At 45.4% G+C, this 15,140-nt stretch overlaps 1 protein-coding gene across 1 annotated transcript; it reads left to right on the top strand.

Moving 5' to 3' along the window:
- Positions 1-9,438: 9,438 nt before the first annotated feature.
- Positions 9,439-14,496, top strand: LOC141083156 (uncharacterized). Its single transcript, XM_073567334.1, has 4 exons — positions 9,439-9,488; positions 12,759-12,900; positions 12,984-13,128; positions 13,658-14,496. The coding sequence occupies exons 1-4, from the start codon at positions 9,456-9,458 to the stop codon at positions 14,391-14,393; spliced, it is 1,056 nt and encodes a 351-aa protein (XP_073423435.1). The 5' UTR covers positions 9,439-9,455; the 3' UTR covers positions 14,394-14,496.
- Positions 14,497-15,140: the final 644 nt, after the last annotated feature.

The following is a 15,140-nucleotide window of genomic DNA, read 5'->3' as shown; positions in this document are numbered from 1 at the left end:
GAAACCATTTAGCAGATCAAGCTGCCAAAGCTGCTGCCATAAAGAATGTCTCAGCAAAGTGGGAAGAAGAAGAAACAGCACCAGAAAAACCCTGTTGGGAAGGCACTGATACACCTGTGATGCCTGTGCTTACCAGAGCACAAACAAGAGAACAGGCAACCAAAGAAGCTACCCAAGCCGAAGAAGAACGAGACTTTGAGAAGTCCGAAGCCCGAAGAAAGAAGAGGGAGTTGATAGAAGACATGGAAATGGAATACCCTGCCACCGGATCTGTCTGGAAGCCAGCCCGAACACCTGAAGAGAGATTGTGGGAAGAACAAAAGTTGACCTCTAAAGAAGAAAAGAAGCAGTGGGAAGCTGCAGGAGCCATTCATGGGAATCGTAGTTCTGCCGGACAATACCAATTTCCTAGACTCTATAAGGTGGATGGGAAACCCTGTCTACCCAAAAGAATGTATCCAGCCGTTGCAGCATGGGCTCATGGATCAACTCATCGAGGAAAGAACCAAGCTCTGGCCTGTATCAAGAAGCTCTACTGGGCCCCAGGAATCTCTACCACTGTCACAGCCTACTCAAGAGCCTGCCCAGTCTGTGCCATCTGTAACCCAACAGCCACCGCCAAGGTTCCACTTCAGCATCTTGCCAAACCAGACTACCCTTGGCAGAGAATCCAGGTTGATCATATTCAGATGCCCAAGTCAGGAAAGTATGAGTATGTCCTAGTGGCTGTGGATATGTTCTCAGGATGGCCCGAAGCCTACTCAGTGACCAACATGACTGCCAAAACTACAGCTAAGAAGCTCATCACTGAAATTTCGTGCAGATTTGGAATTCCCGAAGTTGTTGAATCAGATCAAGGCCCAGCCTTCACTGCCAATGTCTACGAGGAATTGTGGCACATGTTAGGGACAGATTTGGGTCTGCACACCCCCTATCACCCCTCCAGTTCAGCCAAAGTTGAGAGAATGAACTCCACAATTAAGACCCAGTTGCTTAAAATGAGCCAGGACCACCCACTCCCATGGCCAGATTTGCTCCCCGTGGTCCTATACCATATCAGACACACCCCACAGGGAAAACACGGCCTGACTCCCTTTGAGATTCTTTTTGGTGCTCCACCTAAAATAGGAGACATTAGGCCACAAGAGTTGTCTGAGACAAATGATAAAGTTGTACAATTTGTGATTGCATTGTCTAAGGAACTGTCTAACACCCACTCTACAGTTTCTGCTTCTCTTCCAGAATCCACAGGTGACGTGGTCCATGACTTTGTGCCAGGAGACCTGGTGTATGTGAAAAAGTTTGTGCGCAGAGATTGTCTCCAGCCGAGATTTGAAGGACCCCACACGGTGATCCTGGTCACCCCCACTGCAGTAAAACTTGAAGGAAAGAGCACCTGGATTCATGCTTCACACTGTAAAAGAGACCGAACCAGTGTTTAGTCACAGTAGTGACTGAAGGGAAATGTTGCTGTTGTTTTTGACCTTGGGACTGGGGGCCATCCTCGCCCCTACCTCTTCGGCCCCTATTGTAAATAAGAATTCTGGTCCCTTTATTCTCTGGGTAAACCTGACAGCCCCGGTGAATATCTGGCGATTTGATTTCTGTGATGTACTCAAGTGCCTTGAGACTGAACGGGTGGTAGAGGGGATCATCCAGTTCTATATGTGTGTTACCAGACAAGACAACAATTATTGTCATTATTGGACAGATGCTGCCTGGAGTACGGGGAATGATTGGGGATATAAACCTAGCGAAGCCATGTTCCCCAAGGATGGGACGGGTAGGAGTCTTCGTGAGAGAATGCATCTAACAGCCCTTCTGCAACCATTTAGGGGCTGTAAATGGGGTAGAAGCTGTCACCCCCTTCTCCTAAATCTTGAAAGCCCTCAATCTGCTGATCTGCAGACGTTCGTACTAGGAAGGCATTATAATTATGTATTTAGTGCTGGACCTTATGCGTATTTAGGCCATATACGGCTTCAGGATATTAGCTTCAGACCAACCAAGGCCCCCGTTACCAGTACACCTAAAATAGGCCCAGGTGAGCGTTTGCAAAATGTAGTTAATGAAGTGATCCCCATTCCAGGTCTCAGTTGGCAAGAGGTTTTCTCCATAGAAACACAAACAGCCCCAAGGAAAAATTTGTGGTTAGAATGGGTGAGGTACAATGTAAAAGTCCAGAATATCTCTGTAGGATGTATTGCTTGTGCTGCTGCGAATACACACCTATACACACATGCATTGCTTTTCCCTGATGACAACACCACTGCCTGTGTCATGAATTTGTTGAAAGGTTTGAAGCCCACTGATTGCCCAGATTACGTCCCACTAATTCATAAGGAACCCAAACTAAAGGTCCCAGGAGAAGTAACTGTATTAGCTGACAATTACACCTGCTATAATTCCCACGACACCACAGGTACACCAGTAGGGATCTTCAAGACAGGTTTCTGCAAAGAGAATAGTTCTCTAGATACTGACTTGTTAATCAAACATACACAATATATGTATGACATTTATTGGTTATGTGGAGATGGTAAGCTCCGTCCTAGGTTGCCAAATGCCTGGACAGGCCAATGCACCCTTGTTAAACTAGCTATGCAGTTCAAGATTCTACCCTGGGATCCAAAGATACCTGATGAACCTACCAGGAAAAGGAGAAGCCTCGATCAGCTCCATATGAGTTATGAAGAAGATCCACTAGTATATATTGATGCTATTGGAGTGCCAAGGGGGGTGCCTGACCAATTTAAAGCCCAGAACCAGATCTATGCTGGCTTTGCTTCTATAATCCCACATGTGCAGATTAATAAAAATGTTGAATGGATCAATTACATATATTACAGTGAACAAAGGTTTGTCAATTTCAGCCAAGATGCCTTCCAAGGTATAGTTGAAGAATTGGGCCCTAACACTAGAATGACACTCCAAAATCGACTAGCCCTTGATATGATATTAGCTGAGAAAGGAGGAGTTTGTGGGATGGTGGGAGAGGAGTGTTGTACCTATATCCCTCAGAACTCTGGAGTGAATGGAAAAACCATGATAGCCCTTAAAAAGATAACTGGGTTAGCAGCAGAATTGAAAACTAATGCTGGAGTAGACACATCTTTCTTTTCCGGCTGGTTGGGTGGACTCAAGGGATTCCTTCAACAAGCTTGTATAGTACTGATTGCCCTCCTTGTAATTGGATCGATAACTCTTTGTTGTGTTATTCCCTTGTATAAAAAGGTTATTGCCAAAGCAACTCCGACTGGCACCTTCCTCAATCAAGAAGTAGACCCACCAGAGTACGATGGTACTGATCTAGGGGAGATCCCTAAGTATATTCCCCTCAAGAGAGTAGACAAAACCCCCCATTCTCAGATGATGTTAAGAGACTTAGTTTAGGGACAGCGGGAGAACTCCATGTGAGGTTAGTGAAGGGTTCAGCTGCCTGGAGGCCTCTCGCTAGGGGAGAGCTTCTGAGGTGTCTGGATGAAGAAATCCACCTCCCCTTTTCCCATCGCATGGACAGTCTCGAAGGATCTTTCATTAAGGGAAAAACTTAGTGTTTAGGGGGGATTGTCAAGGTGAAAATATATTTTCTTATATAACTTTTATACTTTTATACTGTGAAACAATAAGTTTTTCCTAATTGCTTGCTAATGCAAATGTAACTGTATTAAAGATGGCTGCCAGTGTTCACTTTCACTTAAATTCAGTGTCTAAAGAGTTAAGTTAAGTTTCATTTCTCCTAAAAAAAGATAACTCAGGAATGTGAAGAAGTAACCATCGGGAGACTTTTTGACGAATCAGAGAGAGACTGGACACTAGATGTATACTGCATAAACCCCGCCTAATGCACGCCTTCCCCTAACACTCAATATAGTATTGTGTATTTGTAAATAAAGCCAGTTGTTGTACTGCTCCTGACAGGTGTGGATGCGGGACATTAGCTAAGACTGAATCAGCTGCGTGTCTGAGTCATTCTTAATTGGTACCAGATGTTTTGCGCTCGCACAATGATTTGGAATGACTGGTGAATGAGGATTCATTGTCGTTTACGACCCCGACAGAATCAGTAACTACGGCAGTGAAGCTGCTACATCAAGATTGCTTCATGGCCGTAGTCGATTTAAAGGATGCGTATTACCACATCCCTATCCATCCAGATTACCAGAAATACCTGAGGGTAGCGCTTTATATTCAGGGCACACTAAGGCACTTTCAGTTCAGGGCTCTTCCGTTTGGCATATCCATAGCCCCGAGGGTCTTCACCAAGGTCATAGCGGAAGTGACAGCCTTTCTCCGGATTCACGATACGGTCATAATACCATACCTGGACGATTTTCTTATAGTGGGCAGTTCAGAGGACCACTGTACAGCACAGCTGACTCAGGTGATCAACACCTTGCAAGAGTTAGGGTGGATAGTCAATTTCAAAAAATCAAAATTACAACCCCTAAAGAAACAGACCTTCCTAGGATTTATACTGGACTCAGAAAGGCAAGAGTGTCTGCTCCCAGAGTCCAAGATAGAGAAGGTGCAAAATCTGGCCTTGGCGGGCTGAAACCAACCATGTATGACATTAAGAAAAGCAATGTCCCTGCTAGGTACCCTAACATCCTGTATTCCGGCGGTCAGGTGGGCTCAGTTTCACACCCGGCAACTCCAGGGGGAGATACTAAGAGCACAAAGATCGCTAAGAGGGCGTTTGGAAGGAAAGCTGGAGCTTTCCTTAAAAACCAGAGACTCTCTCAACTGGTGGTTGAACGAGACAAATCTGACCTTAGGAATACCATGGGACAGACAGGCGACAGATATAATTTTAACAGATGCAAGCTCCTCGGGGTGGGGGGCACACCTAAGGGGCCTCATAGGTCAGGGTTCCTGGACACCTCAAGAAAGGAAGGCATCCTCCAACCTGAGAGAACTGTGGGCAGTGGGCAAGGCCCTAAACCACTTCATTCCGCTACTCCAGGGTCGAGATGTACGCATCATGTCAGACAACAAGGTAGCAGTGGCATACATCAACCACCAAGGAGGGACAAGATCACACTCCTTAATGGAAGCAGCAATAGACATTATGAGCAGTGCAGAGGATCACCTACACTCCGTGACAGCCCTACACATAAAAGGGGCAGAAAACATAGAGGCAGATTTCCTGAGTCGCAATACCCTGAGGCAAGGAGAATGGGCGCTAAACCGATCCATTTTTCAAAAGTTAATTCAGCTTTGGGGGGAACCGGTGATAGACCTCTTTGCAAACAAGCACAACAGGCAAACAGAAAGGTTCTGCTCTCTAAACCCAAGGGAAAACCCATGGGCAGTGGACTCATTGCACATCCAGTGGAACTTCAGACTGGCTTACGCGTTCCCCCCAGTAGCTCTGATCCCGACTGTGGTAAGAAAAATCAGAAACGATCAAGCCAGGGTGATTCTAATAGCTCCATTTTGGCCAAAAAGGCCCTGGTTCGCTCTGCTACGGAAGATGTCCCTCTCCGATCCTTGGGTTCTGCCAGAAATCCCGGACCTACTAGTTCAGGGTCCAATATTGCACGCTCAGGTCAAAGGATTCCATCTGACGGCGTGGAATTTGAAAGGTCGCTTTTAATAGATAGGGGGTTCTCCCCTGGGCTGGTGGCCACTCTGCTAAAAAGCAGGAAACCGGTGACTACTAACATCTACAGCAGAACATGGGATAAGTTCCTACAGTTCTTGGGTAAGCCGTTAGGGAAAGAACTCCCGATTAGTGACATCCTAGAGTTCTTACAATCTGGGTTGCAGATGGGGTTAGCAGTAAACACACTTAAGGTTCAGGTGTCGGCACTAGGGGCGCTCTACAATTGCAAACTGGCATCAGATAGGTGGATAGCCAGATTTATTAAATCTTGCCATAGAGCTAGGCCTATTCCAATACCTAGAATAGCCCCCTGGGATTTAAACCTGGTGTTAGAAGCCCTTACAAAAGAACCGTATGAGCCATTACATCAGCTACCCCTAAAGTTTTTTGACCCTAAAAACGATCCTGTTAGTAGCCCTCACATCAGCCCGCAGGATAAGCGACTTACAGGCTCTCTCAGTAAATCCTCCTTATACGCAAGTCTTTCAGGATAGGGTAGTGTTAAGAACAGACCCCAGTTATCTGCCCAAGGTAGTGTCAGATTTCCATCGGGGTCAGGAAATTGTTCTTCCATCCTTTTGCGAAAATCCAAAAAATCTGGGGGAGGAAAAATTCCATAGTCTGGATGTTAAAAGAGCTCTCGTAGAATATATATCTGCCACTAGCCAGTGGAGGAGGTCACAGTCCCTATTCGTAGCTTTTCAGGGTGCCAGGAAAGGCTATGGGGTTTCAAAAGGGACTATTGCTAGATGGATCAGGGAAGCCATTAGTGTAGCCTATTCAGCTAGTGGTATCCCGATTCCTGACGGCATCAAGGCTCATTCCACCAGAGCCGTGGCGACCTCCTGGGCTGAAAAGGCAGCGGTATCAATCGAACAAATTTGTAAGGCCGCTACCTGGGCCTCACCTTCAACCTTCTTTAAGCACTATAGATTAAATCTATCCTCCTCTGCTGACTTAACCTTTGGTAGAAGGGTGCTGCAAGCGGTGGTCCCTCCCTAAGGTGTTTCGAAGTCTCCAAAAATCTCTCAGGTGGTGCTGTCATGGGTGAAGGGAAAACCACCATGGTTACTTACCGGTAGCCGGTTTTTCCGGAACCCATGACAGCACCCGTACATTCCCCCCCTTTTTCACTGTATGGTGTGCACAATTAGTAGGGTGTTTTGAGTGTTGTGGTGTTGGATTAAACATGTAACTAACCGGGAAGTCCTCTCAATGCTCTGTAACCCAACTGAAGCGGGGGAGAGGTGCCGCCCCTTATGTCTCAGTAGGTTCCTGTCCTGGCGGGGCGGATCCCTCTCTCAGGTGGTGCTGTCATGGGTTCCGGAAAAACCGGCTACCGGTAAGTAACCATGGTGGTTTCCTCGTACAGAGCATCAGCTGGAGGTTTATTTTTCCGCAAGAATCAGGAAATTGGCAAAAAGCAGACAACCATGGTACTACTTAATCCACCTTTTTTTGTGCATCATAGATGCCAAGGCAGAGTGCTTGAAGTATTGTCATCATGTACAGGCATAACAGATTAGCATGGAAGTTGGTGGACAATGCAAGAAATGAGGTAGGAGGTTCCAGCACCTATAGTGCTTGTAGAATGCTGCTAAAACAAGTCACCCACTAAATAATGGATGACAAGTTAAAAAGCATGAGATTCAGGTACAGTCCTGTATATATAAGACTGGTATGTGCCCCATATGCAGGCATTAGGGCTTATCTACATGGTTTTTGTGACAAGGTAAGTCTTCCTTACATTTTACCATACCGGCGTATACTCAAAAAAAAAATCTAAATGTCTTAGAATACTCAATGGAAGATGACGATTCATTCTTCTGAAATGTATCTTTGGCGAGTTTCAGATGTTCCTCACACAGGGTCTGATTAACTGGAGAAATGTGGGATTATTCTGCCTCCAAACCTGCTTTAAAACTTCAAATTTTGAGCATTGGACCACCAGGATTCTTTCTGAGCACCTATGAGGGCGAGGAGTCCAAACGTATTCCACTCTGCTCCACATAGTTTGATACAGGTGCTTCTCCCTAAATTAGAATATCATCAAAAATATGATTTTAAAATTCTAAATGTTGGCCTACTGAAATGTATGTTCAGTAAATGCACTCAATACTTGGTCGGGGCTCCTTTCGCATCAATGCGGTGTGGCATGGAGGCGATCAGCCTGTGGCACTGTTGAGGGGTTATGGAAGCCCAGGTTGCTTTGATAGCAGCCTTCAGCTCGTCTGTGTTGAGTTTTGATCAATGTGGGAGGACCTCAGGTCATCATACGTATTAGGATAGCCCATCAATATCAGTGGGTTCAAACTACATTTGTCTAATATGTATGAGGGTCTTAAAGTTGGCCATACACATTAGCTAGATATTCACCCAACAAATTTCCTGTCGACAGCTGTCTCCCAACGACTTTCCCATGCGTAAGAATGGCTTTATTAAGAGAAAGACTATGCCAAATTTCTCTGTACTCTTTCTCCAGATGTCTCGGCCAGTGTCTTGTCCTTACGCCAAACAAAAAGAGTGTCCATTGAAATTCAACATGATGGATACATCTCTCATCTGGCATCATTTCATACTGGCGGATTCATTCAACTTTTATCTATTATGTTTGAGGACCTTAACGGGAACCTGCCAGAAACTTTAACATTCTTAAATCATTTATATGACTGCAGCCCGTTAAAAGATAAGCCAGTAAATCCATTTATGATCCCAAAGCGTTGCTCCAGCAGCTACAAGAAATCAGGTTTTGAAGTTGTGTCTGGAAGCACATTGGGTGCACTTAGCTCCTCAGCCTCATGAGATACTTCCTTCCATAAAAGCACCCTTATATAGCTATCAAAAAAATGGCCATGTACCAGAGCAAAAAGCCTGTCAATCAGCCAGGTCAGGGTCCTGCTAGGTAAGAAATACCACATGAGGCTGAGAAGTTGTAAGTGCATCTTCATGCCAAAATGCACGTCTAGCTTTAAAACATGATTTCTCACTGATGATGCAGTTAGGAAAATCGACAATAGAAAGCCAAAAGCTGCGAATAGGTCGCGAGACACGAGATTTAGACGAGCCATGCTCATCTGCTCGGACCCCACTCATTGTAGATTTTTTGCTAGATATGGTCATAGCTTGACCTGTTCACACATTATGTGCCCAGCTCTGCCATCTAACCACAAACGTATTAATGTGAAGGATCTGTATTTTTTAAATCTTCTACAACTGTATATAGTTACAACTTTTGTGGTAGCAACATAATGCAAAATTGATACCACACAATGGTGTATACTTTATAAAAATATACTTTATTGAAACATAAAGACGAAGTACACAAGAAGGAAGCAGTGCGAAACGCGCGTCGGGGCAGAAGGACGTCCAGGCCTCTCCACCAGCACACATAGGTATGGATTTGTCCAGCGTTTACATTTAGGCTGCGTTCACACGATCAGTTTTTTTCGCGGCGGTATTTACCGCACGTTTCTGCCGCGAAATCGCAAAAAATAAGCATCCCATGCAATCCTATGGGATTCCGCTCAGTTGTGCTAATGCTGCGGTTTTTTCCACGGCGGAATCGCATCGCGGAAAAAACCGCAGCATGCTCATTAATTTTGCGGATCCGCGGCGATCCCGGCCCCATAGGGTTGTATAGGATCGCATATAAACCGCATTTTTACATAAAACCAGCATATTTTTCGCGGTAAATACCGCATGCGGCCAGGAAATGTCATCTAGCCCATCCCATCATTCCCCATCATGCCATGCAAGGACCATCCCATACAGGAAGAAGGAAATCCCATAATCCTTTCCTTCTTCCTGTATCATGGCTGGCGCTGCAGGCATGGAGTGGTACGACCGGATGGAGCTGAATGTCCCCTTCATGATAAGCGTGGTGAGTGTGTGTGCGTGGTGTCTGTGTATGTGTCAGTGTGGTGTATAGCGTGGATGTGGTCTATGGGGCGTCTGTGACCGCTGCTGAGCCTGCTCTCTGCCATAGGCCGATAGGACTACTAGTCCCATCGGCATATGTCTGTTCCTATACAGTAGTGCCAGCAGGAGCAGCGCAATGGGAGCAGTATTTCCCATCGCGCTGCTCCTGCTGTGAATATTTTTTTTTTTTTTTCCTGTCCCCCGCCAATAATTTTAGGACCCCCATAATGCGCCTTTTTAATTCCTGCCTCCCCCCCATATATATATTTATATTTATCATTTTTTGCACCATCATCCTTTTTTTTTTTTTGAAAGTGTCAAATAATTTTTTTTCATTGGTGGCCAGTGGTTACCTGTGGAAAAAAATTATAATTACCTGTCCCCGACGTCGCCAACTAAAAATAAAATAAAAAACCCATACTCACCTCTTCTGCTAATTCCCCGAAGACCATGCTCAACCTAAATAAAATTGTAAAAAAACAAACCACAAAAATACCTACCCTCCGCAGCATCCCCTAAAAACGATTGTCCCACGAAGATCTAAAGTTTAGAGCGGCCACATAACATGTGGCCGCTCTAAACTCCCGACGCCGCTACAATGAACGGGGCCGTAAAGCGCCCCGGCTCATTGTTTACCGACTTCACCCGAAGGCAGCTCGCGCTGCTCGGGTGAACTCGGGCGGTCCGGTCTGCGCATGCGCGGACTACCATGCTGTCCTGAGATGAACTCAGGAGCGTGGGAAAATTTCTCACACTCCTGTGCTGATCTCAGGTCAGCAATGAAAGGTTTTGGTTTTTTTTTAACTCTTCAATGGATGGATTGGGCGAGAAATAAAAAATGGTCAAAACAAAGTTGTCTTTATTTCAATAAAATTTTTTAAAAATATTGTTTGTGTAATTTTTTTTAACCCTTCATTAATATATGGTTAATAATGGATCGGCGTCTGATTGACGCCTATCTGTTATTAACCCGGCTTAATGTCACATTCCAATTGCAATGTGACATTAACCCCTTATTACCCCATATGCCCCTGCACGATGGCTGTGGGAAAAGAGAGGGTTAAGTGCCATAAAAGGCGCATCTTACAGATGTGCCCTTTATGGGGTGTCTGTCGGCAGATTTTTGTAGCCGGGGGGGGGGGGGGCAAAAAAATGGTCCCTTCTTAGGCTATTTAAATCTGCCGTCACTCACCTGCTTTTCCCCTCTCTGGGGGCTAAAATTGCGCGGGAGCCCACGCCAATTTTTTTCTTGATTATACCCCGAAATTGAACCCCAAAATTAGAACTAAACATATTTAACAACATTAATAAACGACATAACATTGATGACTTCATGTCAACCATATTTTTAATTTTGTGTATATATTTTAAAATCAAGGGTCAGGCATTGGATTCGGTGTTAAATAAAAAAAATATATTGTTTATAGGGTTTCATTTTGTGCGCGTCCATGCGCATGCGTCCTGCATCCCTATGTTTAATTTTTTTCAGCATGGGGTTGCGCACGTACCCATTTTTTTTATTAAAAAAAAAAATATATTGTTTTTTTACAGTACGCCATGGCACAGCGTACGCAAACGGTATTATTTTTCCTCCGTCTCACCTGTGTTAAAAAAAACAAAAAACGCTCCTTTGTGCGGCAAGGACACGCTGTAGCGTGGATTGTCATGCGCACTTCAGCTTTTTTAGTATCATGCCTGAACATGGTTATAGAATGGTATTAACTCATGCGTCTATAATAAAAAATCAAAGGCGCTTCTGTGAAAATCGCCTTAGCCATGGAGAATTGGTGTGGTGTTTGGGAAAGCGGATAAGGCCATCCTTAGCGTATCTTTTGTTACACAGGTGTCATACAGAGAGTGTGGGGTTTGTCATTGTGTTAGGCCTAGGTGTGTTTTACTGTGGATATACACTCACTGGCCACTTTATTAGGTACACCTGTCCAACTGTGTGTTAAGACTTAATTTCTAATCAGCCAATCACATGGCGGCAACTCAGTGCATTTAGGCATGTAGACATGGTCAAGACAATCTCCTGCAGTTCAAACCGAGCATCAGTATGGGGAAGAAAGGTGATTTGAGAGCCGTTGAACGTGGCATGATTGTTGGTGCCAGAAGGGCTGGTCTGAGTATTTCAGAAACTGCTGATCTACTGGGATTTTCACGCACAACCATCTCTAGGGTTTACAGAGAATGGTCCGAAAAAGAAAAAAAATCCAGTGAGCGGCAGTTCTGTGGCCGGAAATGCCATGTTGATGCCAGAGGTCAGAGGAGAATGGGCAGACTGGTTCGAGCTGATAGAAAGGCAACAGTGACTCAAATTGCCACCCGTTACAACCAAGGTAGGCAGAAGAGCATCTCTGAACGCACAGTGCGTCGAACTTTGAGGCAGATGGGCTACAGCAGCAGAAGACCACACCGGGTACCACTCCTCTCAGCTAAGAACAGGAAACTGAGGCTACAATTTGCACAAGCTCATCGAAATTGGACAGTAGAAGATTGGAAAAACGTTGCCTGGTCTGATGAGTCTCGATTTCTGCTGCGACATTCGGACGGTAGGGTCAGAATTTGGCGTAAACAACATGAAAGCATGGATCCATCCTGCCTTGTATCAACAGTTCAGGCTGGTGGTGGTGGTGTCATGGTGTGGGGAATTTTTTCTTGGCACTCTTTGGGCCCCTTGGTACCAATTGAGCATCGTTGCAACGCCACAGCCTACCTGAGTATTGTTGCTGACCATGTCCATCCCTTTATGACCACAATGTACCCAACATCTGATGGCTACTTTCAGCAGGATAATGCGCCATGTCATAAAGCTCGAATCATCTCAGATTGGTTTCTTGAACATGACAATGAGTTCACTGTACTCAAATGGCCTCCTCAGTCACCAGATCTCAATCCAATAGAGCATCTTTGGGATGTGGTGGAACGGGAGATTCGCATCAGGGATGTGCAGCCGACAAATCTGCGCCAACTGTGTGATGCCATCATGTCAATATGGTCCAAAATCTCTGAGGAATGCTTCCAGCACCTTGTTGAATCTCTGCCACGAAGAATTGAGGCAGTTCTGAAGGCAAAAGGGGGTCCAACCCCTTACTAGCATGGTGTACCTAATAAAGTGGCCAGTGAGTGTATATCTCTACATGTGTTGACCACATTATAGAGATAAAACGGACTTTTGTATTTCACATTATTTTTAAATAACACGTATTAACACGGAATTTTCACTTTCCAGATAGAGAAACATCCTGAAGTGTGGGACCGCGCCAGCGAGGCATACAAAGGAACATACAATCAAAGGGATGCCTGGCCAGCAATTGTGACGGAAAAATATCCGCAGTGGCCTGACCTGCCAAGACCTGGAAAAAAACAGATTAGTAAGTTAGTATTATGAGTACTAAGTTGGCCTGTAATTTTGGAAATTAAAGTAATGTTTTTATTTCATTTCATTTCATTGCAGTGGATGATGTTAAAAATCATTGGCGCTCCATAACAGACAGGCTGGTAAAGTCTATGAAAACACCAAGCGGAAGTTCACCTCCTAGAAAGAAGGTTCCATTTGCAGATCTGCTGCAGTTTGTTTTAACCAGCAGGAATTTGCGGAGGTAAATTGCGCTTTGATTACTGGGGTTGTATATGGCTGTTGTCACAAGAATGGATATACGCTGCCTCTAGATGATGACTGGACATTTGTAGGTATTATCGTAGGGCGGTGTGTCTCTTTGACAAAACATTGGGGGAATATCGATTTTTGGTAAGCGGAAGTCGAGACTCTGTTTGTTGAAAATAGACAAATGAAAAATAAAGTAGCACAAAGGAAAAAAATGTCCACATAAGATGGTAAATATAATAATATGTCCCATATAATGATCCTTGTTTTGGCTCCAAAATGCTCCATAGATTCTTCCCAAATATGCTAGTCCATAGACTATGTCCCTGTATGCTGCTACCCATCTTTGATCACTTGTTTATATTCCGGGAGGGATACTTGATGCTCAATAAAAGACCCTAAAATCGCATGTCATACCCGAGTGTATCCATGATTTATTTATATATATTTATATTTCTGCTCAGTTATAAAGTTTTACTCTTGTTTTTTGGTGTATAATAATTTAGTTGTTCTTCCTTCTACAGAACGGATGGAAATATCAGTTCCGGGACGTCAACGGGCCCTGAACAGAACAGCCCGGAACAGGGTCAGGCCGAGGAGGTCCTGGACATGTCTTCCTCTCCAGCTCCTCCGAATGACAGGCCCTCTTCAGCCATTTCCTCCATAGCATCCGAACCTTCTTGTTGCGATTCCTGTTTGGACACCAGTGTGTCCTCTGTCGTGGAGGAGGCGTCTGGCTCCACTGTTGACGCTACTGCATCTGCCGCTAGCAGTACCCGAGGTGGTGGTGTGTCAAGGCGCACTTGGATACGGGCAGGTTCTGGCCGTTCCGTGTCATCGATAAGGGCAGCCCAAAAAAAAGACACAATAACTGAGACTTCCGCTAGTGCAATTCAACAACTCACTAGCAGAACCCTCAGTCTAATAGATAATGTCAGACATCAAGATGAACTTGATACTTTTGGGATAAACATAGCCAGCCGCCTGAGGTCCATGACACGGGACCGTCAGAACTTAATAATGTCAGCTGTACATGTACTTATTATGTCTGTTGACACAGCATCAAATACACCACCTTCCAATGACATAATCACTGGGATTATGAACCTTTGTAATCCCCGCAGTGTGCCTCCACCACCAGCAGATGCATCGCAGCGGTTTGTGCCCGCGCCATCCTTTCGTCTGGAACATCCAGATTCATTGGTTTATGGCCGCCCAAATCCATCACAAAGGAGTGGACAACAAGGACATCTACAATGAGTCAGGTGTTGGATCAAAATCTATTCCCCTCGTATAGCTACCATCCAGACTACCATCAATTTTGATGCTTGGTTAATCAATAAGTAACTAGTCTGGTCAAAAAACCTCCGTAGCCACCAGACACCTTGCCTGTCCTGTTGACAGGGTTACATTATTTCGACAATGTTTGTCGTTGTGTTGTAGTATGTTTCATACTGTTTTTTTACTTGTGGTTTATACAAGTTTGTTACTGTTTATATAAAAAATAATGGTTTCAAGACTCAGTGTGTGTGTGTAAATATATTTTATTCGGTCGTCCATGACAGCACCACCTGAGAGAGGGGATCCGCCCTTCAGGAACAGGAAACCTACAGATACAAAAGGGCGGCACCTCTCCCACGCATCAGTTGGTTTCCTGTTCCTATAGGACGGGACTTCCTACAGATGGTCCATCATGGAGTCGTCGAGGGATTCCCAGGCCGGCTGACCGACCCAGGTAGCGGGGGGGTCTCCTACCTCGGTCAAGCTCGGGTCCCTGGATGCGCCACGGTGGGGCCGGGTAGGTCACCATGACAGTGGTTGGAGCAGGCGGAGCAGAGGGTCCGGTGGACAGCCGTCTCCATAGGGCCGGCACAAGGTATGTATGACCCCTGGAACCCCTCCTGTTGCATTCACCCGGTCTCCGCTTGCTCCTCTCTCTCTCTCGCCGGGGGCTGGCGGTCGCGCCTGTGCGGCGGGCGCAGGTCGGCGCATGTGGGGGCGGCAGGC

This window comes from Dendrobates tinctorius, unplaced genomic scaffold (assembly GCF_039654945.1).
Source record: "Dendrobates tinctorius isolate UK_male_01 unplaced genomic scaffold, ASM3965494v1 ptg000020l, whole genome shotgun sequence".
In the NCBI taxonomy this organism is placed as follows: domain Eukaryota; kingdom Metazoa; phylum Chordata; class Amphibia; order Anura; family Dendrobatidae; genus Dendrobates; species Dendrobates tinctorius.
This window is presented reverse-complemented; position numbering and strand designations above follow the sequence as displayed.